The sequence below is a fragment of the Colletotrichum fructicola genome (genome assembly GCF_000319635.2).
Source record: "Colletotrichum fructicola Nara gc5 chromosome Unknown KSG_Nara_v1_contig01, whole genome shotgun sequence".
Taxonomy (NCBI): domain Eukaryota; kingdom Fungi; phylum Ascomycota; class Sordariomycetes; order Glomerellales; family Glomerellaceae; genus Colletotrichum; species Colletotrichum fructicola.
Window position 1 is genome coordinate 8,756,850 of NW_027094051.1, and position 20,880 is coordinate 8,777,729.

At 52.5% G+C, this 20,880-nt stretch overlaps 4 protein-coding genes across 4 annotated transcripts; 2 read left to right on the top strand and 2 right to left on the bottom strand.

The window, feature by feature from the left end:
• Positions 1-3,632: 3,632 nt before the first annotated feature.
• On the top strand, positions 3,633-4,162 carry CGGC5_v002510 (uncharacterized protein; the record flags this gene model as incomplete). Its single annotated transcript, XM_032027130.1, has 3 exons — positions 3,633-3,891; positions 3,982-4,071; positions 4,137-4,162. 3 exons carry the CDS (start codon positions 3,633-3,635, stop codon positions 4,160-4,162), a joined length of 375 nt encoding a protein of 124 aa, XP_031876456.1.
• A 1,818-nt stretch (positions 4,163-5,980) lies between these two features.
• On the top strand, positions 5,981-9,403 carry CGGC5_v002511 (Uncharacterized protein; the record flags this gene model as incomplete). The annotated part of the gene is made up of 1 exon (XM_032027127.1): positions 5,981-9,403. The coding sequence occupies one exon, from the start codon at positions 5,981-5,983 to the stop codon at positions 9,401-9,403; it is 3,423 nt and encodes a 1,140-aa protein (XP_031876485.1).
• Positions 9,404-10,872: 1,469 nt separating this feature from the next.
• sorD-3 (FAD-linked oxidoreductase sorD) lies at positions 10,873-12,576 on the bottom strand (the record flags this gene model as incomplete). The annotated part of the gene is made up of 5 exons (XM_032027126.1): positions 10,873-11,697; positions 11,750-11,875; positions 11,929-12,131; positions 12,191-12,198; positions 12,248-12,576. The coding sequence occupies 5 exons, from the start codon at positions 12,574-12,576 to the stop codon at positions 10,873-10,875; spliced, it is 1,491 nt and encodes a 496-aa protein (XP_031876480.1).
• A 4,061-nt stretch (positions 12,577-16,637) lies between these two features.
• Positions 16,638-17,180, bottom strand: CGGC5_v002513 (uncharacterized protein; the record flags this gene model as incomplete). The annotated part of the gene is made up of 2 exons (XM_032027124.1): positions 16,638-16,840; positions 17,108-17,180. The coding sequence occupies 2 exons, from the start codon at positions 17,178-17,180 to the stop codon at positions 16,638-16,640; spliced, it is 276 nt and encodes a 91-aa protein (XP_031876473.1).
• Positions 17,181-20,880: the final 3,700 nt, after the last annotated feature.

The window sequence follows — 20,880 nt, forward strand, 5'->3', positions numbered from 1 at the left end:
GACAGAAATCTCAATATCGTTGATAGGTGGAAGCGAAATAGGTATCGGGATAGGAAGCAGGGGAAGGGTGGTATGGCGGTGTCGGACAGTGATTAGGGCCATCCCAGACCCTGGTAATGTCAAGGAGGGGCTGTCTACGATGTTTCCATCACCACTATTGGGGACCGGTGAAGATACCCATCCTCTCAAATACGATATTTCGAAACATGCGAATTTTGCTGTCTATTGGCCAGGCGAGAGCTACGGATTCGGAGATAGCTCCGGCCAAGCTTCAAGCCCATGAAACTGACGTGGACGCAAGCGGGGCCGGCCGGCCTCCCTAAGACAAATCGTGGTGTAAATCAAACAGAAAAATATGGAAGATTCGGTAGAAAAGCAACGAAAAGATGCCCAAGGTTTAATTGACTATTGAGCACTTCAATACCCGACCTGATCACGTAGAGACATAGCCAAGGAAGAGATGTAATAAAAACACGAAGAAGTCATAAGGGACGACAACTTCCAATGTTCTCATGTCCTATCAGACGTATGGCCTCGGTAATTCTTTGAAGCTCAATCATTCAGGTTTCGCCTAATCATCACCTCACCGGCCCTTAAAACACGTGGGCCATGGATCGCTACCCTTGTGTCAACAGATACAAGTACAACGTCAACTGTTCATCTTGGGTGTGGGTATATCGCGCTCGATGTGAGGACTGTGACATTGCAAGTCATTTCAAGGAATAATCGGATAATTTCTGACTTCGAGCAGCATAACCGATAATGTGTCTGGTGTAGGACAAAGCGAAGATCGTGTGCTTTCGCCGGGTCAGAAGGATAAGCTGAAAGGGTCACGCACGGTCGGTAGCGAATAGTCATAATGATTACCATATTGTAAGGGGCTGGCCCCTAGGCTTGTTCAACGTAGAGGTGCCGTCGATTGACTATTCTAAGCTGAAGAAGGAGGAAAGGACTTTACAGGGATAGGCGCCTAGCATCAGTGATGCAGACCGGGGCTAGGCGGTGTGCTACAGCAGAATAGTGGATCCGGCGGAGCCGGATCTCGGTAGCTGCTCCGGCAAAGCCGGAGATCTCGGCCGGGCTCTAGCCCGTGACACATATGAGCATTAAACATCGTGATTGAATCTCCATTCAAGTATTTGAGAAAAGAGTGGTACACACAGGTTCAACAGTAAACATTGAAAGCATATGTCTAGGTAGAGAACCGCTTGCGAGTAAGAACAAGAAAACAAGTTGGCACTGCTCCCTAGACACTCCCTTGCTTCCACTACCCCCAGTTCTAGGCCATTGAGGCCCGAGACTGAGCGGCACGTAGCTACATCTAGGAGGAGTCACATCCGTCCACAGATGGGCAGGGGTGATATCCGAGCCACCTGCACTGAAATGCCTGTTGATGATCATACGTCAACTGGATCTCCACCCATACGTCAGAGGCGGCTATTTAACTATTTTCAGGGAACTCATCCCGTGGTCATGAGAATCATGGTGCTCCGCGTGAATGGGTCCACATGGCCTAACATTAAAGCAACCGGTGGCTGGGTGCCACCTGTTAGGCGCCCCGCAAGCTTGATACGCGGCAAGTGTATCTCACCTCTGCACTTGCTTGCTGTTGCCACATGTTTTCAAGGGTCTGTCAGAATGCGCCTTCAGATTAGTGGTCTGTTGCACGAGTAATAGAAAGAAAAGGCACATGTCTTGGGCTATCGGGTGATGACAGACTCCTAAGGGGCCTCACTCTTTCACGTTTCATCAAGTCCGGTACCAGGTGTGTGGCCTCTTAGAAGAGCAGACGACAGATCCGAGCCCCCTTGCACTAGTAAGACTTCAGCTAGTAGAAATTGTCGAGAGCGGCACGGAGCCATACACGCACCCCCAGTCGTTTGGGCAGCCATCTGTAACGTAGAGGTCTAGCCAAGAGTGGCCACAAGCGGTGGCCATCAGGCTTTCAGCACAGCCCTTACGTTTGGATTGGCAGCTGAGCCAATTCCCCTGCCTTCACTTAGCCCACATGCCTCGTGACGGGTACACAACCCCTTTGATGTTGAACAGCCTTATATGTAGCCTCTATGCGACCTTTCAACGAGTAGACTACGTGCTCGACGTAGAATCTGAAGCCTTTTCACTGGTCATTTTACGCGCCAAAGGTGGCTGGCCCTCTCTCCCTCGTTCCAAGCTTTGCCCAATAAGGGAAACACCTCCGCTTGTTGCTGGAAACGGCCGTAAGACTGGGTTCCAAACAAATTGTGGACATCACATTGAAAGATTAATTTCTAGCTCGGTCTGAGTAGTTCACCGCTATTACGCCCGCGATACATCGGGGTTGTTGCGGTGGGGAATGGTAAACTACAGAACATTCACTGTGAGAAATTCACAATCCGTATGTCGATCAGCAGACTTCATTTGATAGTTTTGACTGGTGCTGTTAAAGGCAAAGATGATGGGGTTCTTAATTAAACAGATCTCTTGCACTGATGGATGTTTACTGCACAAGACTGCATGTTGATCTTCAATGACCATGAACATATCGCCATCACTTAACAACATGTACTTGTGGCGTATACTGCGAAACTCATCTCATCGTGCTTTTAGTTATTTTGACGAATGAAACTGAAACCGCGATGGGTCTGTGTCACGATGGACCCAGCCAGTAAATTTGATGTTCCGAGATCATGACTTTCAACCTTTTAGGCCGTGACTCGTTGATCATGAACTTTATCTGATTCTAAACTGTTTGAAAAATTCTCTTCAGGTCATTGACTTCGGCTCCTTTGCTTACTTTCTATCATTGCCCCTATTCTGTCGTTCCTTTTGTTAAGTATATTATTCCTACCTACCCACTTACGTAGTCAGGAGATTTAGTTCGGAAAGCAGATCGTACCTATGCATTCGAAAGAGTCGTAAATTTGACAACGATTTTGACAACGTTGAAAGTACTTCCAAGTTATGGCGCGTGTAAGCAATAGAATCCAGCCTTGAGGAGGTCGTGATTCGTGAATTGCATAGACTGGATGGGGAAAATCGAGGAACCCTGGCCCGACGAATGAGCGACTCGAGATCTCGCACAGTGCGCGGTCGGTGCTGCATTGTTCCTTCGCTTGCCGTCGACAAACTTGCATCTCAATGAAGAATACCGAACAGGAAAGCAATGCGCCGTCATTGCTACCCACCGTGCATCGTTGTCAGGAAATGAACCGGTAATATCAACTACACAGTTTCAAAGGCGGGGTGCAGCCTGGGAATACTCGTCTAAATCTGCAGTGAGATTCACTAGTCGTCTTCGATGGCCCGATTGAATGCATTTCTCCAGCTGCGGGAGATACTTGATTGGTTCTATATCCGCATTGTGTAACTCGGCACCAGGAATCGATCCAGAAGCCGTCCTCTTTTCGGATAGCATAACCATTTCGTCTAGCCCTGAGCCATACTTGATGTCACCTCGCGTCTAAGAATGATGGCGAGCCCATGCTGAATGCAATCTTTGTCGGTAAACTAACACGTTTAATTAAAGTGAAAGTCGGTGAGCATTTTAGTATAAATGGGTTCCTAAGCCTTGCCCATCCTGCTCGGACAGTCTGTTCCGACCACCTTTGGGACTTGATCTGAAAAGCACGACCCATTTGTTGACTATAGCGATGGCAGAAACGGTTCTTGTCTTCGGCGCATCCGGAAACATCGGAGTATCTGCCGTTATCGGCGCCCTCCAAGCCAAGCGCAAAGTCATTGCCGTTGTTCGGAATCAGACAAGCGCCGAGAAGATATTCGACTACGTTGAAACCCGCGATGGAATCTCGATCGCCGAAGCGGACATCACATCTGAGGACTCTGTTAGAGGTATCGTTGATCAAGTTCGCGCCGGCAAGCTGCCGCCGTTTCAGCATGTTTTTGCGTCTCGTGAGTACTTCTTCGCCCCTTATCGTTGTTGATTGAGGCGGCCTCTGGTATTTGCTTCGAGGACATGTGATTGATCCCAACTTCGAACAGCGGGTGGTCTTTATTGGGAGACTAGCCTGATTGATCTCGAGATTTCTGCTCTTCATGAGATTATGAAGATCAATTTTGAAACTTATCTATGTGAGTAGCCACTCACATATGCTGAGCTCCTCGTGAATTTTCGAATCTAAACAATCATACCGTAGACGCATACCGTGCAACTGTGCCCTAGTTGTTAGAAAAGGGGGTCTCAAACAGCTCTTGGACGATGTGTTCTGGCGCCTCAGGTGATATGGGTCGGCGAGCAGCTCCTGCTGTAACTCAGGGAGCTTTGTTCAGCATGGCCACTGTGGCTGCTCGCGATAATCTAGACACCAACATACGCTTCAACGAAATCTACCTATCCTATCGAGTTCAGCACCACGTCAACTTGGAAGACAAAAAACAGTTCCTCGGCCTGGCGCATCTCCAGACTTCGAGGGAGTTTGCCCCACTCTACGAGCAACTGTTAGACAGAACAGACATCAGGAGCAAGAGGGTTAATGCTATTAGCCCCGAGGACGTGGTTAATTTGAAGTACGAAACTCGTTACCGAGACTTCTGAAGGATGGCGGTGAGCGGCGTGCATGCGGGAGTCACTCACTTGGGCCGGAATCTCGTTCATCGACTGTCTGTCGTGGCTGTCCAGATGAAGGACGTCGTGTTGCGCTAGTTCTGGGTAAATTTGAAGTTAAGGCGTATCTACACAAAGGGGCTACTTAATTGGTACCTCTGGATTGCTGTGTAGACATCCGCATCTAAGTAAATAGCTCACAAGCTAGAGACCTGGTAATTTTCGTGTCGCATGGGTCATCTCGCGAAAGACTCTTCTTGGGCTCCCACCACATACAGTTCGTATTGCACTCAAAAAGTTGAGACTGACTCCAAAAAGGAATTTCATGACGAAATATGGTTTCGCCTGGAATCGAACGCGAGAGAAGGCAGCGGAACAAGACTGGAGGAAGACAACGGACTGTTTCGTCCGGAATCTGCGGGGTTGAAAACTGACCCCTGCCCTTTATTCAGAGGCAGTTGAGCGCGGATGTGTGGATCGGAAGGGTTCGATCACATGTGGAACCCAAAACGACGAAATCAGCATTTGTTTATTTGAAGGACATCTGAGGCCTACATGCTGAGGATCTGAGTATTCCGAGTCTCGACAGAAAACCGCCAAAAGAAGCATCATAGTCTGCCAGGACACAACTCCACGGCTTCCACGGCCACGCGGCATTGGTTTGCCAAGCAAAGGAGACGGTTCAGTCTACTGACGTGGCGGGGAATAGGCGGCCTGCTTAGGGCTGACCTACAGGGATCTTGCATGCAGATAACACGTTGGACCGAGCTAGAATCCTCCATGGGCCGATACTACATTGCTTCGATATTGACGGCAACATCGAATCATTTTGTTTCCTGTTCATGTCAATTCTGTCGACTAAAGCTGAAAGGGAATCAACGTAGCCAAGTTCGCTGCTGAAAGAAGTTGCTGTTGGCTTGTTGCAGTCATTCCCTGATTCGATAGCTCGCTGGCACCATGCTATGTCAAGTTCTGGCGCGTCCCATGGTCTGCTCACTTGGATGAAGAGGCCTGTCAGTGAACATCGACTTTGATGATGATCTTTCAGGCATTTGAAGTCCATCTAAGGCTGATTCCAACGTCGATGTCCCCAACTCAAGTTGCCAAATCTTCCGAACGGCTCCCTGTGCGACCATTCCGGCGGCCATCCCATCTGCCTCATCCCTTGAAAGAGATGAGATGAAGGCCCGTGCCCTCAAGGCATGAATCGGCCAAGTCGGTGGTGGTTGATTGACTCGCCAGGTATTTTAGTTTCTAATAATCTCCATCCGGTCTTAACGAAAACGAGTAAAAAGTCCACAAAACGTCGCGCTAGCGCAAACTCTGTCGGCAATGTCTTGCCAGCATATGGGCGGCGATCTCCGCTAATTACATCATCAGGTAAGACAAAACAACACCGGGCCTCGGGCCTGAAAAACTCAACCTCATCTCATCAAGATGCCCGGCATGCGACGACGCTCGACTCTCCGATCCGTCGGAGAAGAGGTGAACTCGAGTTCATCCCAATCTGTAGCGACCGATGCTCCCGAAAATATGAGTACCGATGAACAGCAGCCCGATGCCGACCGGGAAACCCCCTCGCCGGAGCCTCGTCCTGCGGCTCCGGCGCGGGCGCCGACTAACGCGACGAGCGCCAGTGCGGCAAGGAAGCCGCCTCCGAAGCCCAATCTGATGACCAGACTCGGTCTCGATGTGCCAACAGTCATGATGATGTTCAAGGGCTCATTACCACCGATCATTGGTATCAGCATCTACCAATCGACACCAGTTGCGCAATACTTCACCACCCTGGGCTACCTCGTGCCCATTATCTCAGTCCTCGCTCTCGCTATTCTCCCGCGAGGCAAGTATCTTCAGAATCTGGTCCTCAATGTGTCGGGAATTTGCATCGGTGCCGCAATTTCCATGCTGGCCCTGTGGACTGGTGTCCGAGCGCGACACAACACCGCGACAGCGGAAGAGTTGGCCACCGGCTTGCCCATCTACAACTCGAGTCAATCAGCTGTTTGTGGCATTTGGCTGTTTTTCAACATCTGGGTCTCGAACACGCTGCGTGCAAAGTATCCGGCTATGAATCTCCCCGTCATGATTTACTCCATCTTCATGAACGTGGCGTGCACGTTCGGGCCGCTTATGGTGACGGACGCGTCCGCAGAGTCATTCGTGAGACGACTTCTGGTGGCTATGCTCTCTGCTATGGGCATTGCTACCGGTGTTGCCCTCTTCATCTTCCCAGTGTCCAGCCGAAAGGTTGTCAGTGCTGAATTCAAGGGGGCGATCGGGTTGGTCAGAAAATCGATCAGACTGCAATTGAACTACCTGCAGGTTCTGTCCAGCGATGACATGTTGGAACGCGAGCCAACGAGAGCAAGCAGCGCTTTCAGGAAGAAGCCGAAGGGCCCCGAGATGACGAAGGAGGCCAGGGCTGCGGGAGAATTGAAGGGTACTGCTTTAGCTATCTCGGCTCTGTTCGGAAAGATGCATGGAGACATGGTCTTTGCCAAGAGAGATATTGCGTACGGCAAGTTGGATGCCAAGGACATGAGCGAGATCTTCAACCGCCTGCGGAGCATTATGATCCCACTGAATGGAATCAGCACTATTGTCGACATTTTCAGGCGGGCGGCTGAGAAGCATGGATGGGGTACGAGCGACGAGGGCGGCGACACTGACATCGAAAAGTCCTTGGAGCAAAAGGTGTGGAACGATATCATGCTGCAACTCTACGAACCATTCGAAATTCTCACCGAGGCTATGGACCAAGGATTGGAACACGTGGGCATCGTGCTCGAACTTACACCGAAACCCAAGAAGTCAAAGACCGCCGATGTCGAAATGGAGGCTGGGGCGAAGGCCTTGCCCAAGCCAGGCGAGTCTGGGTTTGCACAAGTTCTCGCGGACAAGGTCCAGGACTTTAACGACAAGAAGGGAGAGATGCTTAAGGCTTGGTTGAAAGAGAGACGGGAGGCCACTGAGCTGGAGCGACAGGAACTGCACCTCAAGCGATTGGAGACGAGGATGAAGGAGCGCGACCAGACACAACTCTATGTCATGCTTTACATGGAGAAGCTCATGCTTGCGCTTGGTGAGGCGGTTCAGGACTTGGTCATGTTTGCTGACTCCAAGGTGGCCGACGGAACCATGGGCAAGAAGCGCTTGATCATCCCCTCGCAAAGGCGCATCATGAAGTGGCTGAGAGGTGCATGTAGCACCCAGGACGGAACACCAGAGCAGAACCCGGACATGGCGGACATGGGCGCCAATGTTGTCTACGCTGGTGATGGATACAACAAGAAGAAGGACCCCGAGCATCTTCCCGCACACGGCGTCTGGCAGCATTTCGGCAACAGGCTTCGAAAGATCTCGGCATTCGTCGGTTCAGGAGAATCAATGTTTGGCTTCCGTGTGGCAGTGGCGACGATGACTGTCGGCATTCTGGCTTTCCTCAAGGATACCCAGACCTTCTTCAACGAGCAGCGTCTCGTCTGGGCCATGATTATGATTGCCATCGGAATGACGATCACTGCAGGCCAGTCCATCTTTGGCTTCGTGTGCCGTGTTGGCGGAACACTCGTCGCCATGATCTTCTCGTACATCATCTGGTACATTGTCGTTGAGAGAACTGCTGGAGTCATTGTCTTCCTCTGGTTGTTCACATTCATCGAACAATACTTCGTCCTCAAGTACCCCAGGTTCATGCCCGTATGGCTCATCATGATCATCACCCAAGTTCTCATCATCGGTTATGAGCTTCAAGTTCAGAAGATTGGCGAAGTCGCCGCTGCAGCCACAGGACAGCCGTACTACCCGACCTACCTTCTCGCTCCTTATCGTCTTGCCTGCGTCGCTGCTGGATGTGCCATCGCATTCATCTGGACCGTCTTTCCGTCTCCGATTACGGATCGCCGATGGCTTCGCATGGACCTCAGCGCTTCTCTCTACCTGCTCGCCAACTACTTCAGTGTCATCACAGAGACCATCAAGGCCACCATGAACGACACCCACGGAGACATCAAGATGCCGGGAACGCCCGCTCAGAAGATGGAGAAGGAGAGACGTCGCATCTTGGGCAAGCTGTTGCTGCTGCTCCCTAGCTTGGACAGCCATGCGCAGTGGCAGAAGTGGGAGCCCGATATCGGCGGCAAGTTCCCCAGGGCCACCTACGAAGACATCATCAGACGGTCTACGAGCATTATGCGCTATCTGACATTGATCGCGTACACAATTACCTGGAAGCCTCGCGATAGACCATCCACGGCCTCGTCAGCGAGCGATCGCCAGTGGCTCCGTGCCTTAAACCAAGTCCTCGCTGGCATCGAACCGACACAGCACACAATCCTCTCCACGCTCACCCTCCTCTCGAATTCTTTGCTCTCGGGCCAGTCGCTGCCTCCGTTCATGCAACTCCCACGACCCAATGAACTCACTCGAAAGCTTCTTCACCTCCGAGCTCCTGAGCCCGAGCCGCAGCCAGGCATCCAGAGAAGGGGAAGCGAGTTGGAGCACAGGCTGGTCACTGTCCACACGCACACAGGCGAGGAAGTCCGTTCGACGACTCGCAAGCCTAGCGTCACGAGTGACAATTCAACACTGGCAGGCATGGCCGAGCTCGCGGAGACGATAAGCCCGCCAGGCAGCGGAAGCATTCTCGACGTCAAGAATGTGGAGCAGCATGGGTACACAGAGTTTGCGGTGCTACAGGTGTGCAGCTCACTTGTGTGCGACGACCTGGAGGGACTGGTTCGTGCGGTCAGCAGTCTGGTCGGTGTGGTGGACTTCAGCTTCAGGGTTAACGGCAGTGAGGCGACCTTGAGTAGCAGTGAGGAAGACGATGTGACGGGAAAGGCGAAGAGGCATTAATGAAGAAGTAGACTGTCACGAGCGCTTAGCTTGATATTCCTTGATACCTAATTGAATCATTCATGATACGCCCGCTGCCCACTCAAATCATCAGCACTTTTGTATTCCAATGTGTTTGTATCTCCTGCGAACCCGCATGTCTTTTGACCCAGCGGAATTTGGGCACCTTGTTGAGACTGTTGCCTAGCCTCTCGCTACCTACATAAATAAGTACGAAGGTTTGCTGCTCGTTGCGAGAACATCTTATTCTTTTGAACGTCTGATTCCTAAACACCTTTATCAAACCTGCACGTAACCCTGCAAACGACAACGACAGGGACGACGACGACAACAACAGGGACGAGGACACGTCATCCTCGTTCGAATTCTTTCAGTCTTACCAACAACACCACGCTACAAATTCGGTCGCAGGCAATCTCACTTGACCCCCATTTGAGCTTCCGCGACACCATCATGAATAGTTCTACGTTTCCACTGTTCTCCAAGCTTCCCAGAGAGCTCCGGGACATGATCTGGGACACTGCTCTCCGTCCCTTGGAACACGGTGTGCATTACTTCTCTTTACAAGAATCAAGTCATACGGGGCCGGCGGTCGAGCTCTGTAGCACCAAAAGCGACCAGAAACTCTCAACCTACATGCTCACACGCGGTCTTCTAACATCTTGCAAAGAGTCACGAGCTGCAGTTGAACGATCTCGACGCTACGCACAGAACACGCCGAGAATCATCACCTCCAAACTTGACGGAAAAGTACAAATGCTATTCTACTGTGAGTCTTCGGACATAATCATCCTCCGCATCGGTTGGGGTAAAACAGGACACATGATGCCAAAATGCCTGGCAAAACCAGAATCCGACAAGGGACACTTTGGAGCACCTCCCCGTTTCCCCAAGCACATCGGTCTTGAGATCGAGCTGGACGACTACTTATGGCTGGTGCAATGGGGGCACTCACCATCAAATCGCAGCCAGCAATATCAACAGGTCAGATACTTTGTGGCTTCTATTATGGATTGGGTGAATCACGGAGCCACGTTGTACTTTTTCTTCCCAGGATACGAACGCGATCGAATGAAGCGTGGGAATCCCGAATCATCTCAAATTGAAGGGCTGGTATTCAACGACGGCAAGTATAGATATCTGCCGGTCTTGCCATCAAATTGCCTAGAAACAGAGCTAGTTTGTACATTCATTACGGAACTAAAAACACTATTCCGCGAGAGTTATCAGCCAGATCCTTGCGCGGAATTGGATTCCTCTCTGAAAGTGATGGCTCGACAGCAAATCTCTCATGAGAGGACGACAGGGTAGGAGCTGGCAGTTATCCTTCGCTTGGGGAGAGTTTGAGACACTTTCAGTAGAGCATAAATACGAAAGAGATATCATTTGACATCACATATTGGGTGATTTGAGACTACTTAGACTATATCTGATAGCCCGGTTACAGTGACCATCCGGATACAGTGTGTTTAAGCAGTTATCGGACAGATACTCTGCGGGTTGTGGAAAACATCCTTTGGATCCCAAACTGTCTTGATCTGCTCCAACGCCGGGACATTGCCCTGCCAGTACGTCTCCTGCGCATCCCTCAGTGACGTGTCGACAAATCCAGGGTAAGTTCCAGTAGACTCCGTTGGGACGGTGTTGAGGATCTTCCGGTGGAAGTTTTCGAGGAAGTTCTTGGTAGTCTTGCAGTCTCCAGCGGCGTAAGATTGGTAGAACATGAACTTGTCGCGGTGGGCGAAAGCCGTTGCGCCTGTGGGAACCTCTGAGATGGCACCGCCCACAGCCTGGAACCGAATGGACCAGGAGTTTTCCTCTGCTTGAGACTCCGATAATTCAAAGAGTTTGGCGATTGCAGACCGAGAAAGTATGTCGTCCGGAGTGAAGCCGAGGCCCTTGGAAAAGAACTTGCCAGGGCTAGCAGACAAGTGACGTGACTCCTCGGCTGCGTTCTTCGCAATGGAGCTGTCCCAAGTCTCCTGGCTGAGGGAAGCAGCACCGCCAGCCGGGAGTCTGCCCATAATGTTGGACTGATGAAGCTCCTCCCATGAACCGTACCACGTAGCCGAGATGCGTACGCCTGAAGGGGTCAAGGTAAAGTCGGTGCCGAGTCGGTTGTCCAGGGCTGGGTCGGCGACCAGCGTCTGCCAGCTATGGAATGCTTCAACCTTGTCATCCAGGTTGCTGAACTTCAAGTCGTTGGTGTAGAAGAAAACCTCCTCTGGGGCGGGGTGCGTCTTCATCACGAACTCGGTGACGATGCCAAAGCCAGCGCCCGCACCTCTCAAAGCCTGAGGGAGGAGTCAGCATTATGGCATCCGACTTCTGGCGGGGAGATCTTACAAAGAAAAGGTCGGGGTTCTGATGGTTGCTAGCCCTCGTGACTGTGCCGTTGGCAGTGACAACCTCAACTTCCTCTACATGGTCCAGTGTGGTTCCCCACATGCGAGACATGGGCCCAATGCCTCCCTTCACAATGTCAGAACACTGGCACACCACAGAATGCAAATGCAGAGACTTACGACGGTGGCGTGACCACCAATCCCGATGCCTCCACAAAGGCCATGGGGAATGACTCGCTGATGAGCACGGAGGTGCTCGTCAATCTGCCCGAGCCGCGTACCGCCGCCAACTCGAACGTTCCGAGAAGGAGTCATCATGTCGACGGAGGTGTATTGGAAATGGTGCATGTCAATTGAGATGGCACCATTCTCACCGCCAAGGCCTAGGAGATTACAGTCAGCACATTTCGTACCTTTGGCGAAAGGTTTGCTTTAGGCTCACCATGGTTCCTGTCGAAAGTTAGCAAATGTCAACAAGCAAGGATAGCTTGGTATTTACCCAAATCCGTGTCCGCCAGCCTTAGCCTGGACCTTGGTGTCGTGCTTGAGAGCACACTTGACGACGCCCGCAACCTCCTGGGCATCCTTTGGCCTGATGATAGCAGCCGGGACGGAGCTCTGGCCGAGATTGAACGGCTGAGCCCATTCGGCCGTGTTACCGAATCGAACGCAGTCGTCTCGGCCGGCGCACACATCATTGAGGCACGCCTCGAGACTTGAGGAAGTCGGTGCAACGATAGGGCCAGACCCGAAAAGGTACTGGGCAATGACTGCTCCGCCAGCGAAGGTCAGGGCAGCACGCCACGTCTTCTGCTCGGTGGAAGCCATGTTGAGTTGTAGAAAAGTTTAAGGAAGGAGTCTAATAACAGAGTGCAGTCGACTGGATCCATAATTCCTCGGACAAGCGAATGTCGAGCTCTTATACTGACGAAGATTCAGCCTGCCGTCCCTCCTGCCGGTCGTCGTACGGGTATGCGGCGGCCCGCATCGGCGATCGGCCTTGGCCCGGAACGGCCAAGTCTGTCTGACTTCCGACGGTGTAGCCGGGTTCGGGATGAGACAGCAATGGCGAAAGTTTACCCCTCGACGAAAATGCCGGAATCCGGTCTGGCGGTTCCACGATGTCTGACGACCCCTCACTTCCACGACGATCATTCGGATAAGACGTGTGAGAAACTCAGACAGCATCCTGATTTGGGTATTCCAACGTGTCCGACGTACTCCCACAGTTGACTAGGCCACCTACAGATCGCCTGTTCCAGATAATCACGTCAGACGAGATTGGTCATGTTTCAGTTGCTCAAGAAGAGACATGTCTCAAACGTCGTCGACTGCATTCAAAGCAGCTTCCATGGCCATTGTTGCGTCATTTGCACAACGGCAAGACCTCCTTCCGACGATAATCCCGCGTGCTTGCATTTGTTGAGAGCTTTGGATCCAAAAGATCACTCCGCTGTGTCATTGAAAACGCCTTCCCCTCATAGCAGAAGTTATGGATCGTCAGCACATGCTAATTTAGGTCTCGGTCCCATGCGGTGATCGTGACGTCGTTAGGGATAACGGTAGTCAGACGGTTGTAATTGCTAGTGATTGTGAATTCACAGCCGCAGACTCAAACTTCCTGGAGCGTCACATGCAGAATCTATTGATGTAGATCGTCCTGCCCCCGTCACGGAGTCGTCTCGACCCACCGGCAGTGGCTCGGCCCCACTGCCGGCTGTTGAATGATAACGACGACGAGCTTCAAAGTGGGATGGAGAAATAAAGCTCAAGTCAACAGAGCGCAAGTTGCCGTATGCATGACTAATTCTGGACGTGCATGGAGGTAAAGGATTCTTTTGACTTGACCAGAGTAGTGACCCCAGTCGATTTGAAAAGGACGTGAAGTCGTAATTCTAGGATCTCGCGCAAATGTGTTACACAGTTCATGACACAACTGCATTTCGCTCCTTGAAAGATGCAGATATTCCCATCGAGGTAAGTAGATGTCCCTTTTGATACGATTTGACATCAATTGGAAGCCGGTATGCTTCCGCGAGCGCGCTTCCGCGCCCATTTGTTAGGCCTATGAATCATGGCCGATTCTCGTCCTGCCCAACCTACAGCTATCACCATAACAAGCCACCTCCGGGCTCTCGTCGTCACTAGTATCGCTTGATCCAGTAACATGTATGCCAAAGAGCCGAGGCACTTTGTATCATGTCGATCAATTGCCTTGGACCAACTTCAACCCTGTTACAGTAGTAACATCTTGTGGCTAATGGGCTTGATCACCAAATCTGTGTCCTCGGGGAATCGACATGAGATAACTCAAGAGACCGATTGAATACTCCTATGTATGCATGGCTATGTCTTCTGTGTTCTTAACTGCTTCAATCCAGGAAGACAATAGGTCGTAGAAATAAAGATAAAGGCCACAACGACGAGGGACGACAACATCAGACGATAACAACGGGCGCTAAAGATAGACGGTAACGGCAGAATACGACAGACAATCGTCCACGCAACGATTCAAAGCCTTTCGCACTCCGAGACAAGTTGCAGAATCTGTGAAAAAAGCACTTGCTCTCTCTACAAAACGCAACACGAATGTCAAGATAACACCCCACGAGGCATGTTGGGAACTCCCAGCCTCTGATCGCGGAAAACTTGAATCATCATGACCATCCGACAACGTACCCAAAAACTTGTTTGGAAGTTCGACAGGCCATCAAAAAACGATTCGACACGCCATGACAACTTCGTAGAGACAGTTACTCCACGCGTAACGCAGATAGACCCACCTTCCCTTACGAGTCCTTCGCACCGTCAAACGCCGTGAAACAAAACAAACACCCCATCGTGACGATCCTTGAAACCACTCCCATATCCAATGTTTCTTTTCACGATGGAACAGTCGGTAAGAGGATTGCAGAGGGTAGTCTGCCCCCACGAACGTCTTACCACCGCTTCCACCAAGAGACTGAATCCCCAGGCTTCTTGTTACTATACCAAAAGCATACTGAACACCCCCGACATCGCAACTGCCGTCGTAAGGTAACCTACCCTCGCGGATTATTCCGGTCTCGAAGACTCTGGCAACCGCTCAGACCGCTCCCTCCAAGACCGCGCGCTCGATAGCCTCGGCTACCTCCCTCCCATCCCCCATCCCCTCCCCCACTTGCCTTCTTTTCATTCCTCCCCGGCTATCCTTGACCATGTATATATCTTCGGGTCGTTCTCGGTATTCGAACATCGTAGGATCGTTTCGTGGGACTCGTGTACTAGTTTTCTTCGTCTGTCTGTAGAGTGGGACGAGATGAGGGGGTGTTTGTTGGGGTGGAATGGACAATGGACGATGGACTCGAAGTCTCGGATGGAACGATCGGTAACGACGATGGACGAAGGACGAGATGGCAGAAGAGATCAGGGACGGGTGGGCTATCGAAGAGGTGATGCTCGAAGACGCAACTGCCGCGAGGAATGCTAGTTAGTCTAGTTAGCCAGTTGACTGTATCCCGGCGGAAGACGCGCATCGACACTCGTCACGCCAACTCCCGCGTTTTCCTTCGTTTCTGTTCGTTTCAAAGCCGTTAAAAAGACTCAGCCAAAACCGGATTCCGATTCAAAGATTCGAACAATAATGATAGCAAGTTCTGTAAACTACGTATCGCAAACCCCGGAGCAGATTCGCCCATACAAATACCGCTCCCATCCCCCTTATCCTGCTTCCCTCCCCCAAAGTCTACTGTAGATCTCACAAATGACCGTTCTCTAGCGCAACCAGAAACACCTCCCGCTGGGCCAGACGGCGCCGGCGGACGGTTAGCATAAACCAAGCGGCCGTAGACTCGCGCATCCCTCCGGTACCGAAACACTCTGAACCAAGGAAAGAAAAAAGACCGCACCAGAGCACGAAGAAAAAGCCTCCGAAGGCCAGCACAGGAAATGCACCGCACGACTCTGGCAACAAGCTTCTACAGGTTTCAGAGCATCCAGACTTGCTTCTCTAATGGTTGAACTATGCCGGTGCCAGAAGACGCACCCGTCCGCGGCATTTGTCTCGCTAGGCATCACCCCCCTCCCCCCTCGCCCCCCTTTGTCGTCGGTGACGGTTTTCCGGTACGCGACGATTGCCGGCATCCCTACCGTAATCTAATAACATTTGGCAGCAATATATTCGAAGAAATATGTTACGTGATCCTGGAAGGCAGAAAAGTCCGCCTGAACTATTCTTGGGCCCATGGTTCAATTTCAGCCTAGCAAATATTGGATGCCACCTGTGGCGGAGCAAAGAGTCTCATCTGCCCAAGGCTAAAGAGACACTCTCCGGGGATTCGTAATCACATAAAAAGAAAGCACAACTGGTCGTATTCTGAACCTTTTCGTCTGTGCATCCATCAGTGCACAGTGACACCGGCAGTCGAGTCCCCCGCATGTCTGAGCGGTCGAGTGGAAGTGCGATCGATCCCCCGTCGCCCGGCCTGAAGGGAACATCAACGGGGAACCGTTGGTGCTTCCGTGACATATTTGTGCATGCGTCAGCCCGCTGACATCCCGATATGATGGCGTCTTTTGCCACTGATGATGGTCAAACTCGACAAGTCCGGCGTGATGGGCCTACGTTCCGTCCATTGGATGCCCCGATCAAACCACTTGCTGCGCATCAACGGCCGTTGGAACCTCCGATCGTCGCCTCCCGTACACTCGACGGCGCGATCGCCGTTTTGTCTAGTGCAAATGCACGGGAGTCGCATTCCAATCTAGATAGTCTGGTCCACCGCATCGCACGTACGAGGCCGCATCATGTCCGCAAACTCTGCAAATCACACGATCGCCAACAAACCGGCTTCATGCCTGAACAGTCGAGCGCCCAACTCCACCCGGATCCGAAGCTGCTGCGCTCCTCATCACTCGCTTGCAGACCGCCCACCGCTAGCTGCTCTCGACTGAGATTGTTGGTACCTCAGCGTCGCATCGTACACCGGTTCAGAGGGCGATGTAACGGCGGCTTGCCGAACCGTCGTTGGTGGCGGTCTCTGTGAACTGGCGAGGGGAGTGGCCGGAAATCCTGGGCTGGCAAGCCGAAGGTGGCCGCGGGTGCGGATGGAATCTGGTTCGTTTGTTACGAAGGGCCAAAATCGTTTCCATCCGTCGCTTCAAACGAAACAATTAAATCTCCGGGCCTAACCCGTCGAAATGAGGAGAAGCCGGCAGGGCGATCGGATGCACTTAGAGTTGCAGTACAAATTGTCCGACCAGAGAAAAATGCTTCGCTAAAGGGCCTCAACCTGCAGAAGCGAGGGAGGGCAGCGAGGGACGCGAGGTTGGTGATGGAAAGATGGTGTGGAAGGTGGGGAAACGGTGAGTGAAGACTTACGAGAGTCATACACGAGATGTCTGCGCCGTGAGGGATGCGGTTGACATGGGAAGAGCTTGGTCTTGGGCTTCATCAGGTAATTATGGCTTGGAAAATAACCCAAAACCAAGGAAAGCCGTGGGGAAAAGATCAATATTTGCCATGTCGTCGAGCGCCCGTTGTCGAGGTCCCCCAAGGTGGCCTTGGAAGTGGGCAATGGCAAGATTGCCTAGGCAGGGCACAAGGCGACCGGCTGCAATTTGCGAGCCGCGTCCCGCCCGGTGTTCCGAGTCCAAATCAGGATTCAGGCGAGAAGCGAGGATGGGCCGGCCCCCTTGTAGGGCGTCAACGATGGTGGCACTGCGTTTGACAGAAATGCAAGAACAACGGGAACATATGTGCCCAAGGCCGGTGGGACGTCGATATGATAGACGAGGCATCGGATTGTACCGTCTGAAAGCATTTGCAGCCTGCCGCAGAGGGCCACACCCTGGAGGTCGCAGTGGCGGCCGCAGACAATATGCTGTCAAAGAGCATGATGCAGCCAGCCAAAGAACGTCTGCACCAGCAAAATGGCACCGCCGTTGAAAGATGCGGGCTGGATGACATGGCTGCGAATAGACAGAGATGGCCGTGCTGGAGCTAAAGGCTCAAGCCGATCGTCCAGCGCCTCGTTTGGTTCCGAAGTGGCATGTTCGGAGATGTTGACCAACAGGTGTTATGGCCATCTGTGATACCGTGCTGATGCTGATCACTGGTGAGCCATTTAGCGCAGGACCGAGCTCTTGTCGCTATTTTGGCACTGGCTTGTCGTTGATCGCCCCCAGAGAGCTCCAACCGATATCAGGATAGTCTGTCGACAGAATATTGGGCAAGATCTTCTGCTCGGTTGCGAACTCTCTTTACAGCATTGACTGCGTGCTCATCGTCGCAACACCGTGTGACCAGCCACGAGCGAAGAATGATTCGACCGCAGCATTCGCGTTGCGGCAATCCTGATCACCGGTGCTAGATTGATCTGCGGAGTGCTCCGCACCGTACGCGACTCTCATCTGCACACTGCTGGCGACTTTCATCCGCCAGACATCGTGAAAGATGAAGCATTGTGAACGCCGCTAGCTTCTCGATGAAATCCATTGGAGTTGGATAACTGTTCTCGCGGAAAATCGTGCAGAGGCATCGGGCTGACCTACGCTGCCAGCCCAAAATAGCCAAAACAGGGCAGCAGTCGCAGCGGCGCATGAAACATGGGGCAGTCAATAAAACGTAGGTGACATGGGTTGCTCTGGAGTCTCGAACGACACCTTGCCTGGGGTTCGGAGATTCGAACTTTTGGCGAGAACCCCAAGTCGTGAACCGGCTGGCAGTCTGCCCAACCACCCTTGATCTTGGTTACTGGCTCGATACACAAGTCGTTCAAGTCGCAGACGAGTCCAGCGCGCCATTGTCGCACAAGCCCATCGTTCATTTCGTTATCTCGCCGGCAACGTAGCAGCACACCAGAGCTCGAAATGTCACAAACGACAACCAGCGCCAAAGAATCATCCCTGACCAGTCCATCTGTCGCCTCTCGTCGCTCGGAAGATTTGTCGGAAACGTTGGACCGACGCGGGCAACAGTTTGGCTCTACAGGGATACTTTGGCGACTGACGTGACATTGGGGGTGCACCATTGCCAGACTGACAGGCACCGGGGTGATGGTGGGACCTGGCAGAGTCCCTGAAGATGCTGGGCAATTGGCCCTTCTTCAGCGGAACTTTGCGATTCGTGAAATGGATCCCCAGTGTCAGCGTCGAATCGCCTAGGCGCTGCTTGTCGAAACGAGATTGAGTTTGCCAGGGACGCCTAGCTTCGTGCGACAGCGACCCGCCACGAACGGGCGATGCGGCAACGAGCAATACCGGCTTCGTCTGCTGCGGCTTGAATGCCAGTGGATGAGACGATGAGCGTAAAGTCGTTCGATTAAGGTTGGGACCTTAACTTTGCAGATGTCTGACAACGCCAGATGTCAGTCAACGTCTTTGTTCGTCCCGCGGCCGGCAAATGTCGCACAGAGATTCTGTTTGCGAGTAATATCGTCTGAGCACTGCCTCAGTGTCCCACATGGCACGGAGTCTTCCTTGCATCGTGCGACTTGCCTGGCAGGCGGAAGCGCAGAAGTATCTGATCGCAACTGCTTCGAGCCATGGTTAGGTACACCGTCCACCGGAGGCGCCGATCGTTCTGTTGCATAACACGTTGCGACCAGCTGGTTGGCTGCTGTGGGCGAGCGCGGGCAAAGTATCAGAAGCACATGCAGCCGTCGCGTTTCTCGCGGTACAATGGCACCGCCTGGATGGAATGGCCGCGGGAGATTAGCAAATCTCTCGAGCATCTGATTCGGCAATTCCTCCGTTGCCGCCTCTCCGTGGTCAATTGACATCACGACGTCGCGGCTGGGCTCAGAAGGCGGCCGACTGAGTGTCCGACATGAGCATGTGAGGACACAGGGCGGTTAAGCGACACTGAGCGTCACCTGGGATGATGTTCAACCATGCGTGACGAGATAGGCGCTTGCTGTGATGATGCAGGTCATTCAACATCAAAAGCCTAGACTCTCGATACGCGGGGTCTGGCTAATTGACCGTCGGTGACTCACACCATGTTCGTAGATATCCCGTCGTCTCGATGCTGGGCCTCTGCGGGCCAAGGTTTGACAGGATGCACCCGAAGCCGGTTGGGACCCTAATGACGGGGCGCAATCCCGCTTTCAGACAATGCCCAGGTATTGGTGTATCGGCCGAGTCAAATATCCGACGCCATTCGCGAGGGCCTCCCGTGGAAAGCCCAGCCACATCGGGTTGTGGGTGGCTTGAAATGACAAGCGGTGGGTCAGGGGAGACTTTGACGGGGGCGTGACGGGAAGCTTGCCAACTCCCGGTATTGCGTGCAGATGGGCGATTTCACAGTCAGGCCCGGCGACTTGACGTTGGACCTTGTGGAGCAAAGACACATGTCGAGGACATCGCGGAAGCTCGAAGAAAGAAATGCCGAGTTGATCTGCGGGGTCCGAATTAAACGGTTGCACAATGCGATAGTGCATGAAGGACGGATAACGGTTGATGTCATGCCGTGGTTACGCCCGGGACCTTGGACGGGAATCTGGAGCACTGCAAAATGTCGGCTGATAGGAGCAACAATCGGAAGCAATTGCCCATGCCATCCGTCGCGTCATATCAGCGGGACAGGCTTGGCCGCCCAAATCAGGCCCACGATAGCTGTCAGACAGCGGATGCTGTTGGATCATGGCGCTGACTGGTGCTCTCGTAAGGTGGCCGGGTCTTGACGTCTGCTGAAGTTGAGAAACGAAGTGCTCGGGTGATGTGCAATCATTCCTCATTGGGATGAACTGGGTGTCGGGGCCCATTCCCGTGTCAATGCCGCGGACGGCATAGCCCAGCGGAACGACCTCAGGCCGGAGCCGATTATAGAGGGGCGGGAAGCGTTAGACGGGGTCTAGGCCTGGTGACGTGCATTTTGTCAACCACGGATTGTCAAGTGTCAAGACTGAGCCCTTGCGGTTGTGCGAGCGGTTCTGCTTGGCAACTAACATGGTAAATACTGACCATCGCTCGGCTGACAAAGTGAGGCGGGTGGTTATGACGGATCGCGACTGATGTCGACCGATTTGGTGAGCTTCCGAGCTTCTCGCTCTCGCTTCTTTCGTAGCCCCTCAACCAGCGTCACCATCTGGGAGGAAAGGGTATCCATTGTGTATTTCAAATCACGAGACCAGACAAAAGCGGCGCTGATCC